At 35.1% G+C, this 18,214-nt stretch overlaps 1 protein-coding gene across 1 annotated transcript in view; it reads right to left on the minus strand.

Annotated features, from left to right (window-relative positions):
• Positions 1 to 225: 225 nt before the first annotated feature.
• Positions 226 to 18,214, minus strand: part of CCDC73 (coiled-coil domain containing 73) — a 55,844-nt gene continuing 37,855 nt past the window's right edge. Inside the window, exons 12-18 of the mRNA XM_068399441.1 lie at positions 15,608 to 15,718; positions 13,542 to 13,673; positions 11,202 to 11,249; positions 9,500 to 9,665; positions 6,837 to 8,333; positions 3,637 to 3,770; positions 226 to 501 (exon numbers count right to left, since the gene is read on the minus strand). Of these exons, the coding sequence (XP_068255542.1) occupies positions 292 to 501; positions 3,637 to 3,770; positions 6,837 to 8,333; positions 9,500 to 9,665; positions 11,202 to 11,249; positions 13,542 to 13,673; positions 15,608 to 15,718 (2,298 nt within the window). The 3' untranslated portion in view covers positions 226 to 291. The remainder of the gene's footprint in view (positions 502 to 3,636; positions 3,771 to 6,836; positions 8,334 to 9,499; positions 9,666 to 11,201; positions 11,250 to 13,541; positions 13,674 to 15,607; positions 15,719 to 18,214) is intronic.

Raw genomic sequence — 18,214 nt, forward strand, 5'->3', positions numbered from 1 at the left:
TCTTAAGGAATTGTTTAATTTTACTTAATGGATATTAAAACATTAACTTGTGAACTTTTTAACTTTGGGCAAAATCCATAATAACTTGGATTTGATTGGAGAAACAGAGAACTAACATTATTAGTAGGGATTGTATCCATTTTTGAACATAAAAAAGGTCTATATGCTGTATTAAACATGAAACACAGTGCGTATGTACCATATTTTATAGCAATACCTCTACAAATCTGGTTTACGTAAGTGATTTATCTGTGCTTAGAAGACATGCGTTTTATCTCCTGCCACGGATCTTCACTGGCCTTCTTCATATTTTCTTTTTCTTGCTGAATGAAGTCTTTCCAAATTCAGGATTTTCTCAATTTCTTCTATTTGATTTTGTATAGTGGAGTTACGAGTAGAACAGCTGTCCTCATCTCCAAGTGCACTTTCACTTCTTGCTGGAGTTACAGTCACGTGAGAAGACTTCTGCTCGTGCTGTAAAGCAGTAAATCCTTCTTTTACCTGACAGAATACAAACATAGCAGTTAATAATCCAGTGAAATTCAGGTACAAAGGTTCAAATGGCTGCATTTTGCTGAGCATTAAGCAAGCAAGGAAGTGTAAATAGTCAATTGAAAAAATACATTTAATTTGAAGTGCTTGCTTCAGCTTTAATTTAGAAAACTTGATAATGACAAATATACTTTTATAAACCAAACCTGAACATAAGACTTAGTACTGAAGAGTATGATTTTAAAAAAAACAGACAACCTTGTACAAGAATGCAGATTAGCAAAATAAATAGTTTAATTAAACAGTTTAATGTTGCAATTGACATTTCTATTGCTGTGCAAGCATTTGATTAACAAAACCCAAAATCATGAGGTTTATAGTGTTAACTCCCTCTCTGCTTCGCTGTGTAGATTAGAAAGCAAACATCATTAACTAATGCAAGGTCTGTAATAGGTTCGTTTTTTGTGTGAAAGATCTTTTTGTTCTTTGACTAGATTTAGTTACTATTTGATAGATATGAAGTATCTAGTCAAATCAAACACATATGGCAACACAGTAGGGGAACAGTTTTTTGCTTGAGTGATGAGTTTTCCACTTGTAATCCAACATTGTGTGGCTCTGGGGGAGGCCAGCGTGCAGCACCAGCCACGTGCCTGAGCACAGGTGCACAACAAAGCCGTGTTACACGGAGCCAGTGTTACAGTGGTTCTTGGGGATCTGTAACATGACATCTAATACTTTGGTTGCATGCTAAGGTAATTCTCTTACAGGGATTGCAAGATGAGGCCTTCCCCCTCTGCTCAATTATTTTTTAATATTAGGCAACTGTGCCCCAACCAACTGTAAGCCACAAAGTCATTCATCAGGCCTGCCTTTATTTTAGCACATTAATTTTGTGCTAAAACTTCCCCAGTGCTTGAAATTTGAAATATGACAAACTTCATGCAAATTGTTCACTTAGCCTGTTGCATCTGTAACAACATTACTGCCATGCAGCTGAAGATACTGATGCTTTAGGCTGATAAGGACTGTAATTTCCATTTCAGTGAGGAAGTAACTTCTTCGTTTAAGCAATAAAGTTTTCAACCTGTTGATTCCAGTAGCCATATACATAACATACTCCCATGATGTTTTCCAAGGCCTCAGAAAGAAACAGATCATACTTCATTGCAAGCCCTTATTCAAAACCTCTGTGGAGTAGCACATAGGGCTGCAGCTGTCCTGTACTAATAATCCAAGAGAAACACTTTTCATTTAGGTCTTCCACATAAAGAAAATAAAGACATGCTGTGTTACTTGGATTTTACTGAAGACAAAAGCATTTAGACCTCTTTGGAGAAATAATTGCAGTTAGGTAATATATATAGCATTTTAATACAGTTCTGTGACAGTGGGTTTAGAATAAAGCTTTAAAAAATAATCTCAGCTGTCAAACTAAAAGGCCTCAGCATTTTCACAATAAACTATAAGTAAAACGTGTCTTACTGCCAGCACTGAGTCATATGGCAACCTCTGGGACACATGCATAAAAAACATTCATTGCTGAATAGTATGACTGCACAGTTAGGGACTTGGGTTTAAACTGAGCTGAGGATGCTTATTCATCCTCACCTTGGTACTCGGGCATGTACAGACTAATGTTTAAAACAGTTCTTCATATTTTTACTAGAATTTTAAGTGCACCTGTAGCATTTCTTTTTAGAGTACTGTACTTTGGTTGAAGGAGATTACCCAAATTGTAGAAGGTATAAGTCTGCTATAGTTATAATCATACATGTTAGTCAAAACAAATAAACTGAGCAGCAAAAAAGGCTGCTGAGCCTGTTTTTAATGTCCCAACAGCTTTTTCATATCGGTCATAAAAATGACAAATTTGAGGACAGAAGGTATTAGAATGACACCAACACAGATGGGGGGGAGTGGTCTGCAATATCCCAGGCTGAGATTTCATAGATTAGGTATTTGAAAAATAATCTAAGGTCAGACAAGCAAGGCACTCTGTTCTTGTCCATCTCAGCTTTTACTTAGCCAGCACATAAGGAGTGTTAGTTTGGAGGTGACAAAGTAGATATAACCACAATCAGATAATGAAATACAGCTTTGTGTTAGCTGTAGATTAGGTATTTTAGTTTACTCAATTCCTGGCTCCAGCTCTGAGAAAAAGAAGGGAGACACAGTAAATACCACCACTATGGTGAAAAATCCACCTCAGTGTCATTCCCAAATACATTCATGTTAGGAAAGTTGAGTAATTTAAAACATCATCCTTTACTTCTGAATTTCAGAGAATTTGATTGCTAATGGCATTGAGAGCTGATTAAGTCTGCTGAAGTCAGATGGCATTGTCACTTGAAAACACTATACACCCTGGTCTCAAACCTCATCCAAAGATGACAGCCATAACTACCTGAGAAATACCTCTAGAATTTCTTCTAAAGAGGAAGGTCAACTGCAGTTGTGAGTTATGGTATCACTTTTGAGTAATATGTTTAGCATTAGGTCAAATCCTAATACAGCAGTTACAGCTGTTCAAGCTCCACAGTCTAACATAGATCTAAAAATGCAGTATGAGCTGTTGCTAGTGCCATCCTGAATGAAGTTGCCTTGTGGGGAAACAATAAGTTTCTTTTTAATTCTCTGCTTTTACACGCTTGTGTAATGTCATCCTACTAAATAATAACTCTAAATATGGCATCACATAACTGCAGCATAGAATAAACGGATAGGCTCTAATTCATAGATAAGCTGAATTTTTAGTCTTTCACAGATTCTTTTAAATAACACGTTCCTATGAAGTAATAAAGGAAGCAATGTTTTTATACTTTTACATACTACTTTTTTTCTTTCTTTTTTTTTTTAAATTCCTACTTTTACTGTAGGTGATGATTTTTATTAGGGCACACAATGAACTACCCTCTTCCTCCCCTCCCAAACAGACTGGTTAGCATCTGCTTGATTCATATGCTGTGACTTTTTCCTGCTGCTTTCTATCAACGTTAATTGTGAAAAATGGTGCCTTGTTGCCCTTTTGATATTATTTTGAAGATTGACTCAGTCTTAAAGTATCCAGATGCGTACAGTTGTACAAATATCTGTGGAATTAGCTCACTGAGGTCTGGTCTGCAATATTTTTAATTGACTTACATGTTCTGTGGGAAAAGAAGAATCATAAAAAGTCTTCGCTATAGCATTCCGTTCTTCACTAGCGTCTCCCTGGGGGTCTTGGTGGATGCTAGAGGTATTCAAAGTGTTGGCAGCTCTGTTAAAACTGGTAGAACCTGATTGACAAAAAGGAAATGGTAACAACTGCAACTTAGTCTCTCGGCACTAATTGTAAAGTAACTAAACTTGTGGTTTACCTCTGATCTTAAAAAATCAAATATTTTTGTTTTAAATCACTGAATCTCTGTTGTAGGCTTTTCCCTCTTCATTTTTTTCTTTCACATACTTCTGCATCTATTTTGTCTCTAAAGATGAAGTATTTTTCTACTCTGATTAAAAATGTTTTATATCATTTTCACATATTAAGTTAATGACAAAATTGTGATTAATAGAAAATGTATGTATTCTGAATATTCTAACTGAATATATTTTTTTCAAACAGTATTACTTTAAAACTTACCTTCTGATAATGATAATAAAATACATAATTACTGCCATCCTGACATCATATTCCAAGATGACTTGTAATAAAAAAGACATTCTAAATACAAAGGTTTTTAGGCAAACAAAAAACATTTTAAATAAGGAGTCTTTTTGTAAATGGCTATATGTAATATTTCAGGAAATCAGGCTAAAGCTATCTACTAAAGGTAGAAAGGGCAAATAAGTAGATTAATCAGAGCAGAGTATAAGGCTCCAATCCTGCAGCAGCTTTATTCACTGCTAGATGACTCCGTTGAAACCAGTATCAAGTTCCTTGCAAGATCAAAACATACTTTCACAATTACTCGTAATGCAAACAGTAGCTGTTTTGTCACTACGCAGATGCTTGTCAACCACTGCTACAACAGTAAAATCTTTGTTTTGCTATGAAAAAACGCGGTACCTCATGGTTATGTAACAGTTAATTAAGAATACCGTCATTTTCTCTTGGGAGGAAGAGGAAAACGGTTATGAGTTTGTGTTTGTTTTCTTTTTTAAGGGTTCGTCAGGAAGATCTTGCCTATCCCAGTTCATTCCTCCATTTACTGATGTGGAGTGGCTGCTCTCTGGGAACCAGAGTTGTATACGCAGTAAATTGCATTGTGGTTAGGTGGTAACAGGAATTCCCTCAGACAGGCTTACTAAACTCTTTCACCAGCGCTGTTTGCCTCTAGGTCTCCCATACGGCTAAACTGTTTGTACTTCAGTAAGTAAAAAAAAAAAAAAAAAAATTGAGGGACACCATGGATTCTACTCCAGGTTTCCCATTTGGAAAAATATCTGAAAACAAACCAAAAACCAACCACAATAAATCTTGGAAGTTTCAGCACTGAGTACCACAACAACCAACTCTTGGGTGCCCTGACAGTAAGGTTCTCTAGTCTCCAATAGAGGTGCAGGATTCAGAGAGGTCAGCAAGCTGAAGTAGGGACCTACCTAAATTAGGCAGTATGATGAGAGAGAGAGAGGGGCACATCTGGGACCCAGACCAAGATCCTCACTGTGAAGTGTTGCTAGAATTCAAGAGGTCTGATGACTGTACTGGTCACTAGGCAACACATTTGGGGAACTAGAATGACATTTAAATCCCTACCAACTCCTTTGGATGAACCTCTCAGAGTCACTTGGAATTATGATACTTTGCATACAGAAAGGTTTCTGACAAGAAAAGGAGAAGGAACACATAGAAGAACTTCAGATAGTGCTGTCTGTTCTTATACAAAAGATACGTGCAGGACATCACATAACTATGCATTCATTGTCTTGAAACAAGTGTCAAAGTTCACATCATTAAAAGAAATAATGTACCATCCAAGATGAGGATTCTGCCACCTTGCTACCACCACTATTGTTTTAGAGACAAAGACCATTCTGAAACTGAACTTCACAAAATTGTGCATCTGTATACAAATATATATAGGTAAGAGACCAACTACAGAAACAAAATTACCCATAAACCTAAATACATAACACCAGAACAATATAAAGAAACCAGACTGCTGGTTTTCTATCTCACTGCCACTGGCCACAAAACTAAGGGACAGGAGTCCATTCTGCTCTTTGTACGTTAAAGTGGCAAAGCTCGAAACACTACACGAACAAAACCTCAAATAGACACAAACACCCTATATTGTGGATCTAGCTCTTTTGAAAAAACATCTAAGCACCCAAAGCTCCATTTTTTTACAAAAGCAGGGGCTTTCATTTCTTCCAGAGACTGAGATCATCTGCTTTTTTAAGCTTAAAGAATGCATTAAGAATAGAATCCACATGCAAGCTTTATTTTGAGAAAGGAGGGCACCACTATCTTTTACTCTGTCCAGTTACTGAAGTAAAGGAACATCTGTAAACGTATTGGAGTCAGTTTACTGTGAAAATAGAAGGGATACTTTTATTACTTTGGTAAAAGATTATGGCACTTTTAGTGAATAAATACAGGGGTAATCTAGAAGCAATTTTATTGCAAAACCAATCTAAAAAACACATTTTAGATTGTAAATAAATCCCCACATTTCTATAATGATTTAGAAACACATGGAATAAAGTTCACATTTACTATTTTGCATATGCAAAGTATCACTGAGCAAATAATCACCAAGTGCTAAGAGTAGGAGATGAAAAAGCTCCTTGAGCACTCTTAACAGCTAGGTGTGTTTTCCAGAGCTTGAAACAATATAAACTTCTCCTTTCACACGTTCAAAACATTCAGATGGTTTTAAGTGTCCATCTGAATTAAAGGTGTACAATAAAATAAAAATGTAAACTTTCTCTAAGCCCAATTCAAAGCAGCATCTACTGGTTCAAAAACTACCCTAATTTTTATTAAGGGCACTGAATAATATCCAAAAGCTGCTCAGTGCTTTTCAGATACATGCAGAGCCCTGATAGAGTATGCTCTGTATTAGGGTTAGAAATGCCTATAAAAATTCAGTTTGTCATTGCACTACTTTTCTTTGACAAAAGGAAATATGAGAAAAAGTTTATTTAATCAGATAATTGAGCAAACAAGAGCTGTTTAGTTGCTTTTATACTATAAATTAATGGAGAAATCTCATCTTTTTTTTTGCCACATAGCTAAAATGTCAGAAGATTTACATTTTTCTAATACTACACTAAACGTAGATGCAGAGATTTCACATTTTAATTTTTCTAAATATATGTCGTACATGCTTCAAAACATAAATGCTTATTTTTCTTACCTAGTCCTGTTTCTTTTCTGTTGACTTTTTCACTGAGATTTTGACACTCTGTTTTTGAAATAACCTTTGTGATTTCCACTAAACGTGGTAGTTTCTCTTTCAAAAGGGAAGGTTCCTTGGAAGCTGAAGTCCATGTAGCCTGACCTCTCATTTGATTTACTCTTGAACAAGAACTGAGGTCTAAAAAATTTAAGTATACTGGAGTTTTCTCAGCTTTTTTATCTGAGGTTGAAAGATCAAAGGATGACCTTCCACTTATGTTTACTAAATTTCCAGATGTTCTCATGGGTAAAGAGCATGATTCTTTCAGGTGACCCTCAGTAAACTTCCTTCCTGGAACTGTACTATTCAGTGAGTCTTTTTTCTCTTTTAACGATCTGTTATTTGTTGAATTATTAATCTCCAGGGAATGTCCATTTTTGATAGAGTGTATCTGAATATCATCATTAACTTTTTTACATGGAATTAGTTTATCTGTACTAGTTCTCTCTGTTGGGGTTTTGTTATGAGCAATTATTTCAAGACCATCAGCCTTTACTGGAGATACGGCTTCAGCATTCAAAGTGTGCATGTCATCCACATTTATTCCTCTTTCTATTCTGGGGGGGCATAAATGGAAAGTACCTGAAAGAGACGTATTATCACTGTGTTCTTTTGTGGCATCATCACCGCTTGCATTATCACAATAAACAGTTGGTAGATTTTGAGCATCACTTGCTGGAACACCAGTACTCCTCAGTGCACCATTTCTGTTTATGTTTCTGGCATTGTCATTGTAACTTCTGTCTTCAGCATCTATGTGTGTCTGTTTAAAAGGAAGTTTATGTAGACCACTCAGATTTAGCAAGTTTGTTTCTGTTTTATATAATCCATTGTCTGCATAATTGTCATTGTCCAGCAAGCTACATTTTTGGTGTTCTGTTAGAGAATTTTCTTTAGTATAAGATAGGACATCAAAACTTAATTCCTTAGCTTGATGATTATCTGTACTTCTCTCACACACGGCATTCTTCTCAGTGCAAAGAACAGCTTCAGACTCTGTTTTGGGTGCTTCAGGTGTAAGGACACTTTTGATGTCATGTATGGTATTTGATTTTTTATCTGCCTTAGTACAAATTGATTCATCTCTAGTATTGCACAATTCTTGCTTGCTCAAGTCGGTCTCCTGACTTGTGTTTTTCTTGAAGATACTGACAGTGTCAGTACTGTCTAAAAAGACCTTTCTTGTTTTTGTGTGGCATGCCACCAGTGGCTCAGTGTTGTCCGCTAGCTTTTGTTCTAAATTTGCAGTGTTTTCCTCCAGTAACATTCTACATGTTGCTCCTCGATTTTCTGCTTCTTTGTACTCAGTGACATGTATTTCTGAGGTCTGTCCTTGGGTAATTAAATCAGTATCTGTGCAGAGGGTATTCCTGGGAGGAGCCTCCCTTTGCTTTTCTTCATAAGGGCTACCAACATTAATTTCATCCTTAAAACTGTTTTCAAGAACTTGTAAATCTGTTAGAGTAAGTGTATTTTCTAGTTAGTGATAGATAATCCAGAGGTTAAGCAATGCTTTATTTTTACACTTAAAAATTTCCAAAGAGATGGACTCAAGATTAGTATCAATACTGATTTGTCTTATCTTACATTACATAACACAAGTCTATCAGAACATTACTGAAGATAAGTATTGCATTATGGTAACTTGCAAAATATTTATAAACTGTTCAAACAGAAAATATATTAACATTCTGTAGATTTTAGATATGGCTTATCGTTGGAATATTTCCCAACTGATATCTGTCAGCCTTATTATTGAAAGGGGTCTTCATTATGAAATTATAACACATACTTAATCAACCATTGTGTGTCTACATAAAGTTTAAGCCACTGGTTACTACTGCAACTGTATTTGTCTTTATTTTTGACAGTGGCACTTTTAGCTAAATGGAAAACAAAACCAAAAAAACTGTTTAAGGGACTATGTTCATACCAAAAGGAACATGCTATGACTTGATGGTAGTGGGCCAGTGAGGAATAACAAGCATTTCAATATCAGATAGGTGTTTTCTGAAAGAAGGCTGCGAGCATTGATCCTTTAAAGCAGTCACTTTGCAGTTAATAAGCTTTTAAATTTTCACTTATCTTTGCTACATTTTAGAGACCGAGCATTAGAGACTAAGTACATTTCCTTTAGGTGGCTTCAAAAACTTAGTGGAGGTACAAAGTGCTTTGTATAGAAAAGTATTACGATTATCCACATGAACAGATCTTCATTGTCCTGTGCAGTGCAATCACTCTCTCTCTACCTTTTTTCCTTGTTTCATGGGGAAGGGAAAGTCCTTGGTTTTGTTTCCAAACACTTCTATACACATTATAGTTCTTCCTAACCCCTATTCACTTCTTCAACTGGCATGCAGAAAGAGTATTGCAACAGTGTGAGGGGTTACAGCACACGGATACTACTTAATGTCTCAGGGCAGCCACAGGGAGTACTTGTGCTTTCATTCAGAGCTTTGTGAGTTTATGACAGATTAACACTACCAAGGATTTTTACTGTTGTTAGTACAAAACCACTTAAATCAGGATTCAAGCATTCTCGTATCATGTACTGTATCTGTAAACATTTATCCTTTCTTCAACAATACTACTTATCTCTATTATCCATGTAATGTTATTACTTTGTTCTATCTGTAATTCCTCAATGCTTGAAGAGGAGTCTGTTGTGTTTTTTACGTCAGTTTCTTTGTCATGTCCAAAATTACCGTCTTTTCTTATAGTTTGCATACACTCATTTTCTTTCTGAATAGCCTGTATTTCACTGTCTTTTGAGTGTTCTTGACCACTCTAGCATAAGAAGGAACAAAAGATTATACATATTTTAATAATTTACTACAGACACTGATTAGATTTAAAGTTCAGGACTTAGCTTTAAAACTGTTTTTACAATTCTGATGGAAAACAAAGACCATTCAGTTGAAGTATACAAAGTTAATGTAAATGGAGAAAAAAAGCAGACTAATACCCTAGAAGAATAGGAAAGAAATTAGATCCTGCCATATTACAGTCCACAGAGAAAAGCTATGCAGATTGACAGAATTTCTCAGAGGAAGGAATATGTGTTGTACATGTGCTGACTGGACCACTCCCTCTGTCTGCTGACTAAATCAGTGACTTGCTCAATAATTACGTGCAGATAAAACCAGCATGATTGCTATTTACACTCGAACACATGTACATACACACACATATTAACGCTATTTTTTTCTAACAAACCACCTAGGATTTTTAACTTCATTTCATAGGCAAATAAGGCTTATGAATTTGCAATTCTTGTCAGTCAGTTCCTTGTTCCCTCCCAATGGCTTTTGAACCTGAATTTGAGTCAAATTCAACAAGAGTGGAAGCCTGAAAGCTGTGTCTACTTAAAATGTAAGTCACTGGTCTACTACTGCAGCTGTATTTATCTTTATTTTTGAAAGTCGTGTTCGATAAGGTTTGGTGAAAACTAGGAGCTGAATAGTGAAGAAGCACCCTAATAACACCCCACCAAAAAAAAAGGAAAAGAAGATGCATCCTTTATCATCAGCAGCTGTTTGGCAGCTGAAGGCAGAAGCACATGCTGGCTCTTGCCCTAAAGACAAGATATAAAAGTAGGTAGATGTGGGAGGGAGCAGGGGTATTGCTTAGTCCATAAAAGATGTGAGAAAAAGCTGAAGATACTTGGGTGACTGGAGGTGTTGCAAAAGGAAGACTGGGATGTGGGAGGGAGTTACAAGCGCTCCCCACACATCCGATGATGCGTGGGGAGGACAGAGTGTATTGCAAAATGGAGGGAGGCACATAGACAACACTGGTAAAAAAATGGGATTATTGCAATGGTGGCATAGTAGGTGATGTAGAATACAAATCTGCAGGAAATAATTTTCTACAGGTCACAGAAACATCCTGATGCTCCCAGCTTTGCTGGTTTGGGGGAAGGAGGAGTCATGGTGAATGGAGGAGGGTCCTAAAAATAGTTTTCCTCTGCCAAATACTCCACCTTCAATTTGAAGTTTCAATTGAAATTTCTTTCTCTTTTCTTCATGTTTCATTATCATCTTCCCTGACATTCTGATTTGGAAATTGTAAATATTACATCTTTTTTGGTTTTTAAGTTTGTAATTAGTTAATTTTGCTTCTTGGCTGTATACAGCCTTGGCATCACAGTTTCAAGCTTTTCTTTACAAATACAAATACTAGAAATTTCCTTTTTCTTTCATGAAAGCTGTAATTCTTTTATAATCTCCTGCTTCTAGGAGCTGTTTCTTTAGACAGAAACACCGAACGATACAATGTAAGTGTACATGTTACTCTCTTGTACAGGTATAAAACAGCTACTACAGTGGAACTTTCCACATTTGTTGGTATGGGCTGAACTGCTGAACATGTCTGAAACAAACATGATAAAGTGTTCTTAGAAAGGGAGAAAGGTTACATGATTCCTTTCCAGATTTTCAGATGGGTTGAATAAACCTAGTTTCCATTAACTTCAAATGGCTGTTCAGCCTTTCAAAAATAGGTCGAAGATGCATAAACTAAAATGCCTATATATCAAAACTATTAAAGCTGCATTTTAATCTTTTTCCTGTGATTTAGTAAAATCTAACTAAGCAACATACATATACCTAAGATGACCTTTCCCTCAACAGAACATTTCATACTATGAAATTCAAAACCTTCTGAAAACCAGATCTCCCTGTACATATACACAAAAAAAAATGACAACAACCCATTGCTAGGTATGGCTCAGTTCTCTAATGGTACGCATCTGTATTACAACTTATATTAAACTAAATGTGAGCATGGTAAAGTTAAACTAAACTGCAATTTGAGTCTGTAATGAGGTCTGACATTGTAGCTTTCTTTTAAAAAAGGCCTTTTGTTTAAGTACTATTCCACAGGTGATCAGCATGAAGAAGTTTACATACCTTCTAAATTTCATGCCCCACAAGTAATCACAGGGATTTCAGATTGCACTAGGTGTAAAAATAAATATACGCATATTTCCTTGCAACACTTGGAGCCATAGTCAAGATCTAAATCACAGCCAACTTCTTACCCGTTTATGTTTTACTAGACACTGACTCATTACTGATACAAGGTGAAATTAGAATAATCAATATGATCTGCTGCAGCTCCTGTAATTTCTTGGCTGTGTTCCACTGGAGATTTGACTAGCTTTTGAAATGTTATGATCATACAACACAAAGCAGTATGGCAATTTGCCATAAGATAGTGTGAGATATATATTTAGAAGACATCTCAGACTGCATTTATGAGCATATGCTTTAAGCTTATCTACTTTCAAACACATGGGGCTATCTTAGTAAGCACAACTACTGTTCATCATGAATGACTGATTGTGTGCATTGATTCTGCATCCTAAACATAATTCATATTTCCTTTTCATTCAAAGAAACAATGATTTTTAAAAGTTACACAACTTGCATTATACCTTGTAGAATTCGTACAGCTTTGGTGTGATGAGGTAACATTTCAAGGCTAACTTCCATTGCACTATTAAGCACATACCAGCAAATATGTATGTGTCTATATTCATATATGTGTGTATATGTATGTTTGTGAGCTATAAATGTACATACATGCATTGTGCAGAAATTGATTTTAAGTTCTTCCAAATTCTAAAATATTATTATGGCTTGTAATTTTACTCACAATTCATACACTAGTTCTAAAAAAATAATCTGTCTTTACAGTCCTAATGTATTCCTATTTTCCTAACACTGAAAGCAAAATCATACACATGCAAAATGAGTTTTCCCTTCTTTGAAGGATAATTCATTATTTGGATGTGAAAACTAATGGAAAAAAGTATGTAACCAACACTCAACTGAACAACAGAATACACTCAATATGCAAGGAAAGTTTTTCTTATGGCTTATGACTCTTCCCATTTTCTCAATCTTATAAAAGACTGGAATATAAATTTGCAATCCAGTTTAAGTAAGGGGTAACACATAGCTGCAGGGCTACATGCTCTTCGCTCTTCCTTTTGCTCCGAAAGACCATCTTGATGTGCTTAACCACTTCCCATATGTGCTCTGAATATAGAGTTGAACGTGGATTTGGTTCATCCAGCAATGCAAGCTCAATTCTAGTTCAACCTCCACTGCATAAAACAATCTTTTGCCTCCTGCATTCATTACTTGTTGAGCTTGCTATGCCTTTGATGATTGTTAAAGATGCTAAGTGAAATAAAGGTTGGGGTTTTTTTTTAAACTAAAAATGAAGAACTTAGATATTCTATATGTTGATTAAACAAATCTTCTGATCTGTCCCATGTTAAGAGGCTGAAATTAGTTCCTCTGAGTAGAAGTGGACTTAAGAAACACCCATGCAAAATACATTTGTGAAATAGGATATAGTAAAGATAGATTATTTAAGATAACTGCTATCTATTATGTATAGATTTGCTAATGAGGTTACATCTCAAGTTTCTATGATATAAGTGCCCCTCTGGTTGAAAGGAGAATGTTCTCTGGGTACAGTAAGTTTTAATGGGATCTTGGATCATTGATTATATCAAATAAATTTTTAGGTTTAGCAGTGTCAAAGGAAGATCAGTGGACATGACAGCCAGATCAGACAAACTATCATGTGTCTTATTCCGTAATATTTTTACAAGAAATGGAAAGTACTGCAGCTATTAGAGACACTTACCTGCAGATTTTCCACTTGCTCAGAATGCTGATTTCCCTGAGGAGGATGATGATCTTCAAGATGTCTATGAACTCCCTTAAAGGAATTCAGCTCATTTTTAATAGTGTCTATTTCTCTTCTCATGTTTTCCTCCTGTGATAATTGAGGGTACACAGAGCACACAAACACAGATCTTTACTGCATGTTCAAATACGTAAAAGAGTATTTTACAGGGGTATCAACAGCTTAGCAAAATAAAGTAAATCCTTAAAAGGAAGTATAGATGCTAAGGAATTTCTTTGTACAAAGTAAGATAATTTTGAGCTCTTTCATTCAAACTAAAATTTTAACTACCTTTCCATTACTGACAATACCTTTTATTAATTGTTTTTTTTCACTTCAAGTAGCAATGCTCAAAAAAGTTTTGTATTTGTAGCTTTCTTCCTTTTTTGGCTCAAAGATAAACATGCCAGTCAACATTCATTCTCTACCTACATTGTCAAGAAACTACAACAGCAAAGAATTTGTTTGGCACTTTACTGCTGTAAATAGCCTCAAGTATCCAATGCTTCGTCAGTGAGTAGGTAACAAATTTTTGTATTTAGAACAAAAAGGATGGTCAAAAATACATTGTAAAAAGAACAGAAGTGCAATTTTACAGAAATACCTTCATTTCATTTACAGCTATTTCCAGAGCAGTGTATAATGTTAACATCTATGATGATGCTATACTTTAAGGTCTTAAGAGACCAAATTTCTAGTTAGCCATAGCAGAAATATGGAGAGGGGGGAAAAAAAAAGAAAAGAAATTATCTTCTAAAGAATAGTTGCAAACATTCCTGAGAAATAAGCAGGGCCAGTTCCTATGTCTATACAGGAGACTATGGTATAAGACTCTTCTAGGAATCAGGGAGATCAAATCTTCTCAGGGCACTGAGCATTAGAACAGTTCAGCTATTTTGTAGTCTCATGGTTGCAGTCATCTCCATAGCGGCTGCACTCAAAAGAGTTAGCCGTAAACAACAGGATTACAAGGACAACTTTGCATTATTTCCCACTGCCTCCCTGAGAATCTATCTGTCTACCAAGTTCAAAACCTTTTTGGCAGTAGATGCCAATTATGTAAAAACAGACAAGACAGACCATTAAACAAATGCTGCTTGAAGTCCGGTTTCCGTACACTAAACAGATCTTGTCTCACTGAAGAAGTATTAATCTTTCTTACGTGTAAACATGCATTTATTAGTGCAGACCATTTTTACAGCTACAATATTTTGCTAATTATTTTGGATTAAATAATTACTGAAGTAATTATTTTACGTTCTTCTTTAAAAGTAATGAAGTAGTAGAAAGAACGGCAAATATTGAAGACAAATTACTGTTTAGGTGTACACAGGGGTGAAGTCACTGAGAGGACATACAGGTTTTTATATTTTCTTATCCCCTTTCACCCCACAGTCCACATTGAATAATTCCTGTCAAATCAGGACCTCTGCTTTAATGCAAGCCTTCAGTATCTACCTGATTCAGTTTGAGGTTGCCTTTTTTTTTTTTTTCTGGGCGCATGGCCCTTCAGGCCCTTTAGTCTGTGTCACTTCAGTGTATGTGGGTTTACATTCATTTTTTACTACATGGCAGTTTACTGATAGTTTTTTCAGGGTACAAGAGTGCAGCCTAGAAATGCTGGTATTCTCTAAGTTGTGTAAAAAATTGCAAATTTCCTGAAAAATATATAAAATTCAATGTAAATTAAAAACAGTATGAGCCTCCATGTCTAGGTAATGGCAAGTGTGTAATTCTGGAAAATTAAAGGGCTAAATTGAAGATAACACCTAATACTCTGGCTCTTGCTGTACAGAACTACAGGAAGTGCACTGACCTGTTAGAGCGTAGAAGTCAACATTTCTCCTAAATCTACCTTTTAAGAATATTAATTTCTAGAAGAGTCTGCATTACTGGAGAAGAAATTGCTTAGTTTTATTGTATTATTTCTGCAATATTTTCTTGGCTTTTAGGAATTACCTGAAATGCTTGATGAGTATTTCAAAAACATTTTAATATTCTAACATTTAATTTAATAAACCTACATCTTTTTTCCAAGTTTGTAGTGCTTTCTCATGCTCATTCTGAAGATTAAGGAACTTTTCTTCATTTTCCTTTGCCTTCTGCCTTTGCAGCTCATTATCTCTTTCAAGGGCCTGCAATAAAATTAATTATCCAAAAAATAATCAATACCACGTTAATGAATTTTGATGTGTTTTATGTTGCTTGGACCTTTGCATCTAACATGCTGGAAGTGGCATACAGATCAGTGATAATGTGCTATCTCAACAATAATTTTCATAAATTAACAGAAAGGTGCTTATAGTTTAGCTAACAGGAAACAGGGGGAGGTTATGAAAAAAGAAATGGCTATAAAAGGGTATAAAAACACTTGCCATTATTCAGTTTCACTGCATAAGTTTTAATGTGCTGAAAAAGTAATATAAAGTCCAGAGATAAGAAATATGAAATGTAGCACAATCTAGACCCATTATACTTTAAGAAAAAACTACTGAATACTCAAAGAAAATATTTTTATTTTTCTATCCTAAATTGTTTATTATCTTATAAACTGTATAAACTTTAAATTCTAAAACATATCTACTGGAACATAAAGTATATGTCTGATTATCCTTTAATTTATTTTTATGAGATCACTGAAATAGAATAGTGCATTAAAATAACAGTAATATTAAGTTTTATTTTATCATAATTGTACTTGCAACATTTTTGGGTTAACTCTTTCAGCTTTACTGTGCTGAATTAAAGCAGTCTCATGTAAAGCAACAGTGACTTCACACACATCTCAGTTACTGTTGGAATTTTTATCCTATCACATTTTTATAGCAAACAATACGGAAGATAAAGGAATTACTGCATCCATTATCTACTATATAGATGACAAATATATTTGATAATGTACCCATAACTTTAATGCATGTAGCTATATGACCAGCTACATATTTATGACTCTGCTGAGCTTCTTTGAAAGTCCACTTGAAAAATGTTAAGTTATGGAGGCAATACTCCAAAGCAATTCCTTTTTACCTAATCTTTTAACTAAAAATGAGTCTACATCTTGATTCACTTAGAATCAATTTTAAAATGCCTATGTTAATTTAGCTACACTATTAATACAAATATATTTTACAGGTATTAACACTAGGAAAATTCAGACTACCTTGCATTTTTATAAACATGGAAGATGTTGTGCATAAGAAGATAATGGATCTTCTCTGACAGATTATATAATTAAAAAGTTGAGACAATTCAACAACACATTGTCTGAATAATCACACTCTGATGTAGCACCTTTCATCCAGTTCTATAAACTAGGATTCTAAGACCTCCTGTCTTTGATAAACCTAACTCTTAACTCCAAAGATTCTTTCACTTGCATCTCAAATGCCACTTCCCCTGAGATGGAGTATAAAAGCTATTCACACCGTAGCTCTTAGGGCAAAATACCAGTAGCAGCAGATTAATAGAACTGAACATATGTTAAAGCCAATTGTACAGAGAGAGGAGAATACCTGAATTCCTTGCATTCTCAAGTATTCTGTCATCAGTTAAAGAATTATAACTTGTTTTTCTGGACTCACAAGGACATTGGTATCCTAGCACTAGGTATGCATAGATAGAATGAGAAAGGACAGCGTGATCCTTCTTGAATGTTACCTTGCAAGTTTAAGTATTCTGTCATCTCAAGCCCAAAAATAAGCAGTAATTTATGAATAAAAATATTTCCATGGGAGTATACAATCACCCCTTCAATTTTTCTATTGTTCTGAAGAATCTTTCTTGATGAGCAAGGTTCACAAATTTGACAGGGATATAGGATAGAGCATAACACATAACCTTCAGACCCCATTCATCATATTGCAGTTCTAGAATCAATAAAGATGAAAGTAATAGCTCTCAAATTGGCAGGAAAGTGGGTAGACGCTTCAAGTTACATATTCAGCTCCCTATTTTATAAGTTCCATTTGTTGCTTGAAAAAAAATGACACTGCAAAATAAGCAGTTAATGTTGTCTCATTCCCTGGAATATCCTGGTACTTGTATCAAACTGTCAGCCAAACGAGTAGCTATAAAAAGAAACAATATTTTATGACTACTGTTTAGACAGAAAGACATTTCTGACAAGTCAAAATAACCCCATGAGTTCATATAGAAAGAACAAGAACATGTGACATTCACTTCTAATACAGCATTGTATTTACATCATGCTGCTTAAGAGAATTGCTGCATTTTATGCATGTATTTATCTGGTTTACAAAAAAATACATCTATTAAAATGTCTAGCCACTTTTATGTTTCCCAATAAGATCTCTTGAAAGTTTATCACTCATATGTGCTTATATAAATGTTATTAATCCTATAATTCCTATTCTCAGGTTAGAACATCTCGGTTTTGAGAATGCACAGAATGTTCTCACAAAATTGAACTGAGGCCAAATCTTAGCTGATCTTAAGTGCCACAGTGAAGACTAAGAAGGAATATTTACATGAAACTAAGTATTGAGGAGTCCTCATATAGTCAACAGAGCTTTCAGAGGTTGAATCAAGAGCCTCTTACTATTTATCCATGTCTTGTAACACCAATTTCATCTAAAGTACTTATGCCTGCGAGAAATTACCTTTGAAGACTA

The sequence above is a fragment of the Nyctibius grandis genome, chromosome 4, assembly GCF_013368605.1.
Source record: "Nyctibius grandis isolate bNycGra1 chromosome 4, bNycGra1.pri, whole genome shotgun sequence".
NCBI lineage: Eukaryota > Metazoa > Chordata > Aves > Nyctibiiformes > Nyctibiidae > Nyctibius > Nyctibius grandis.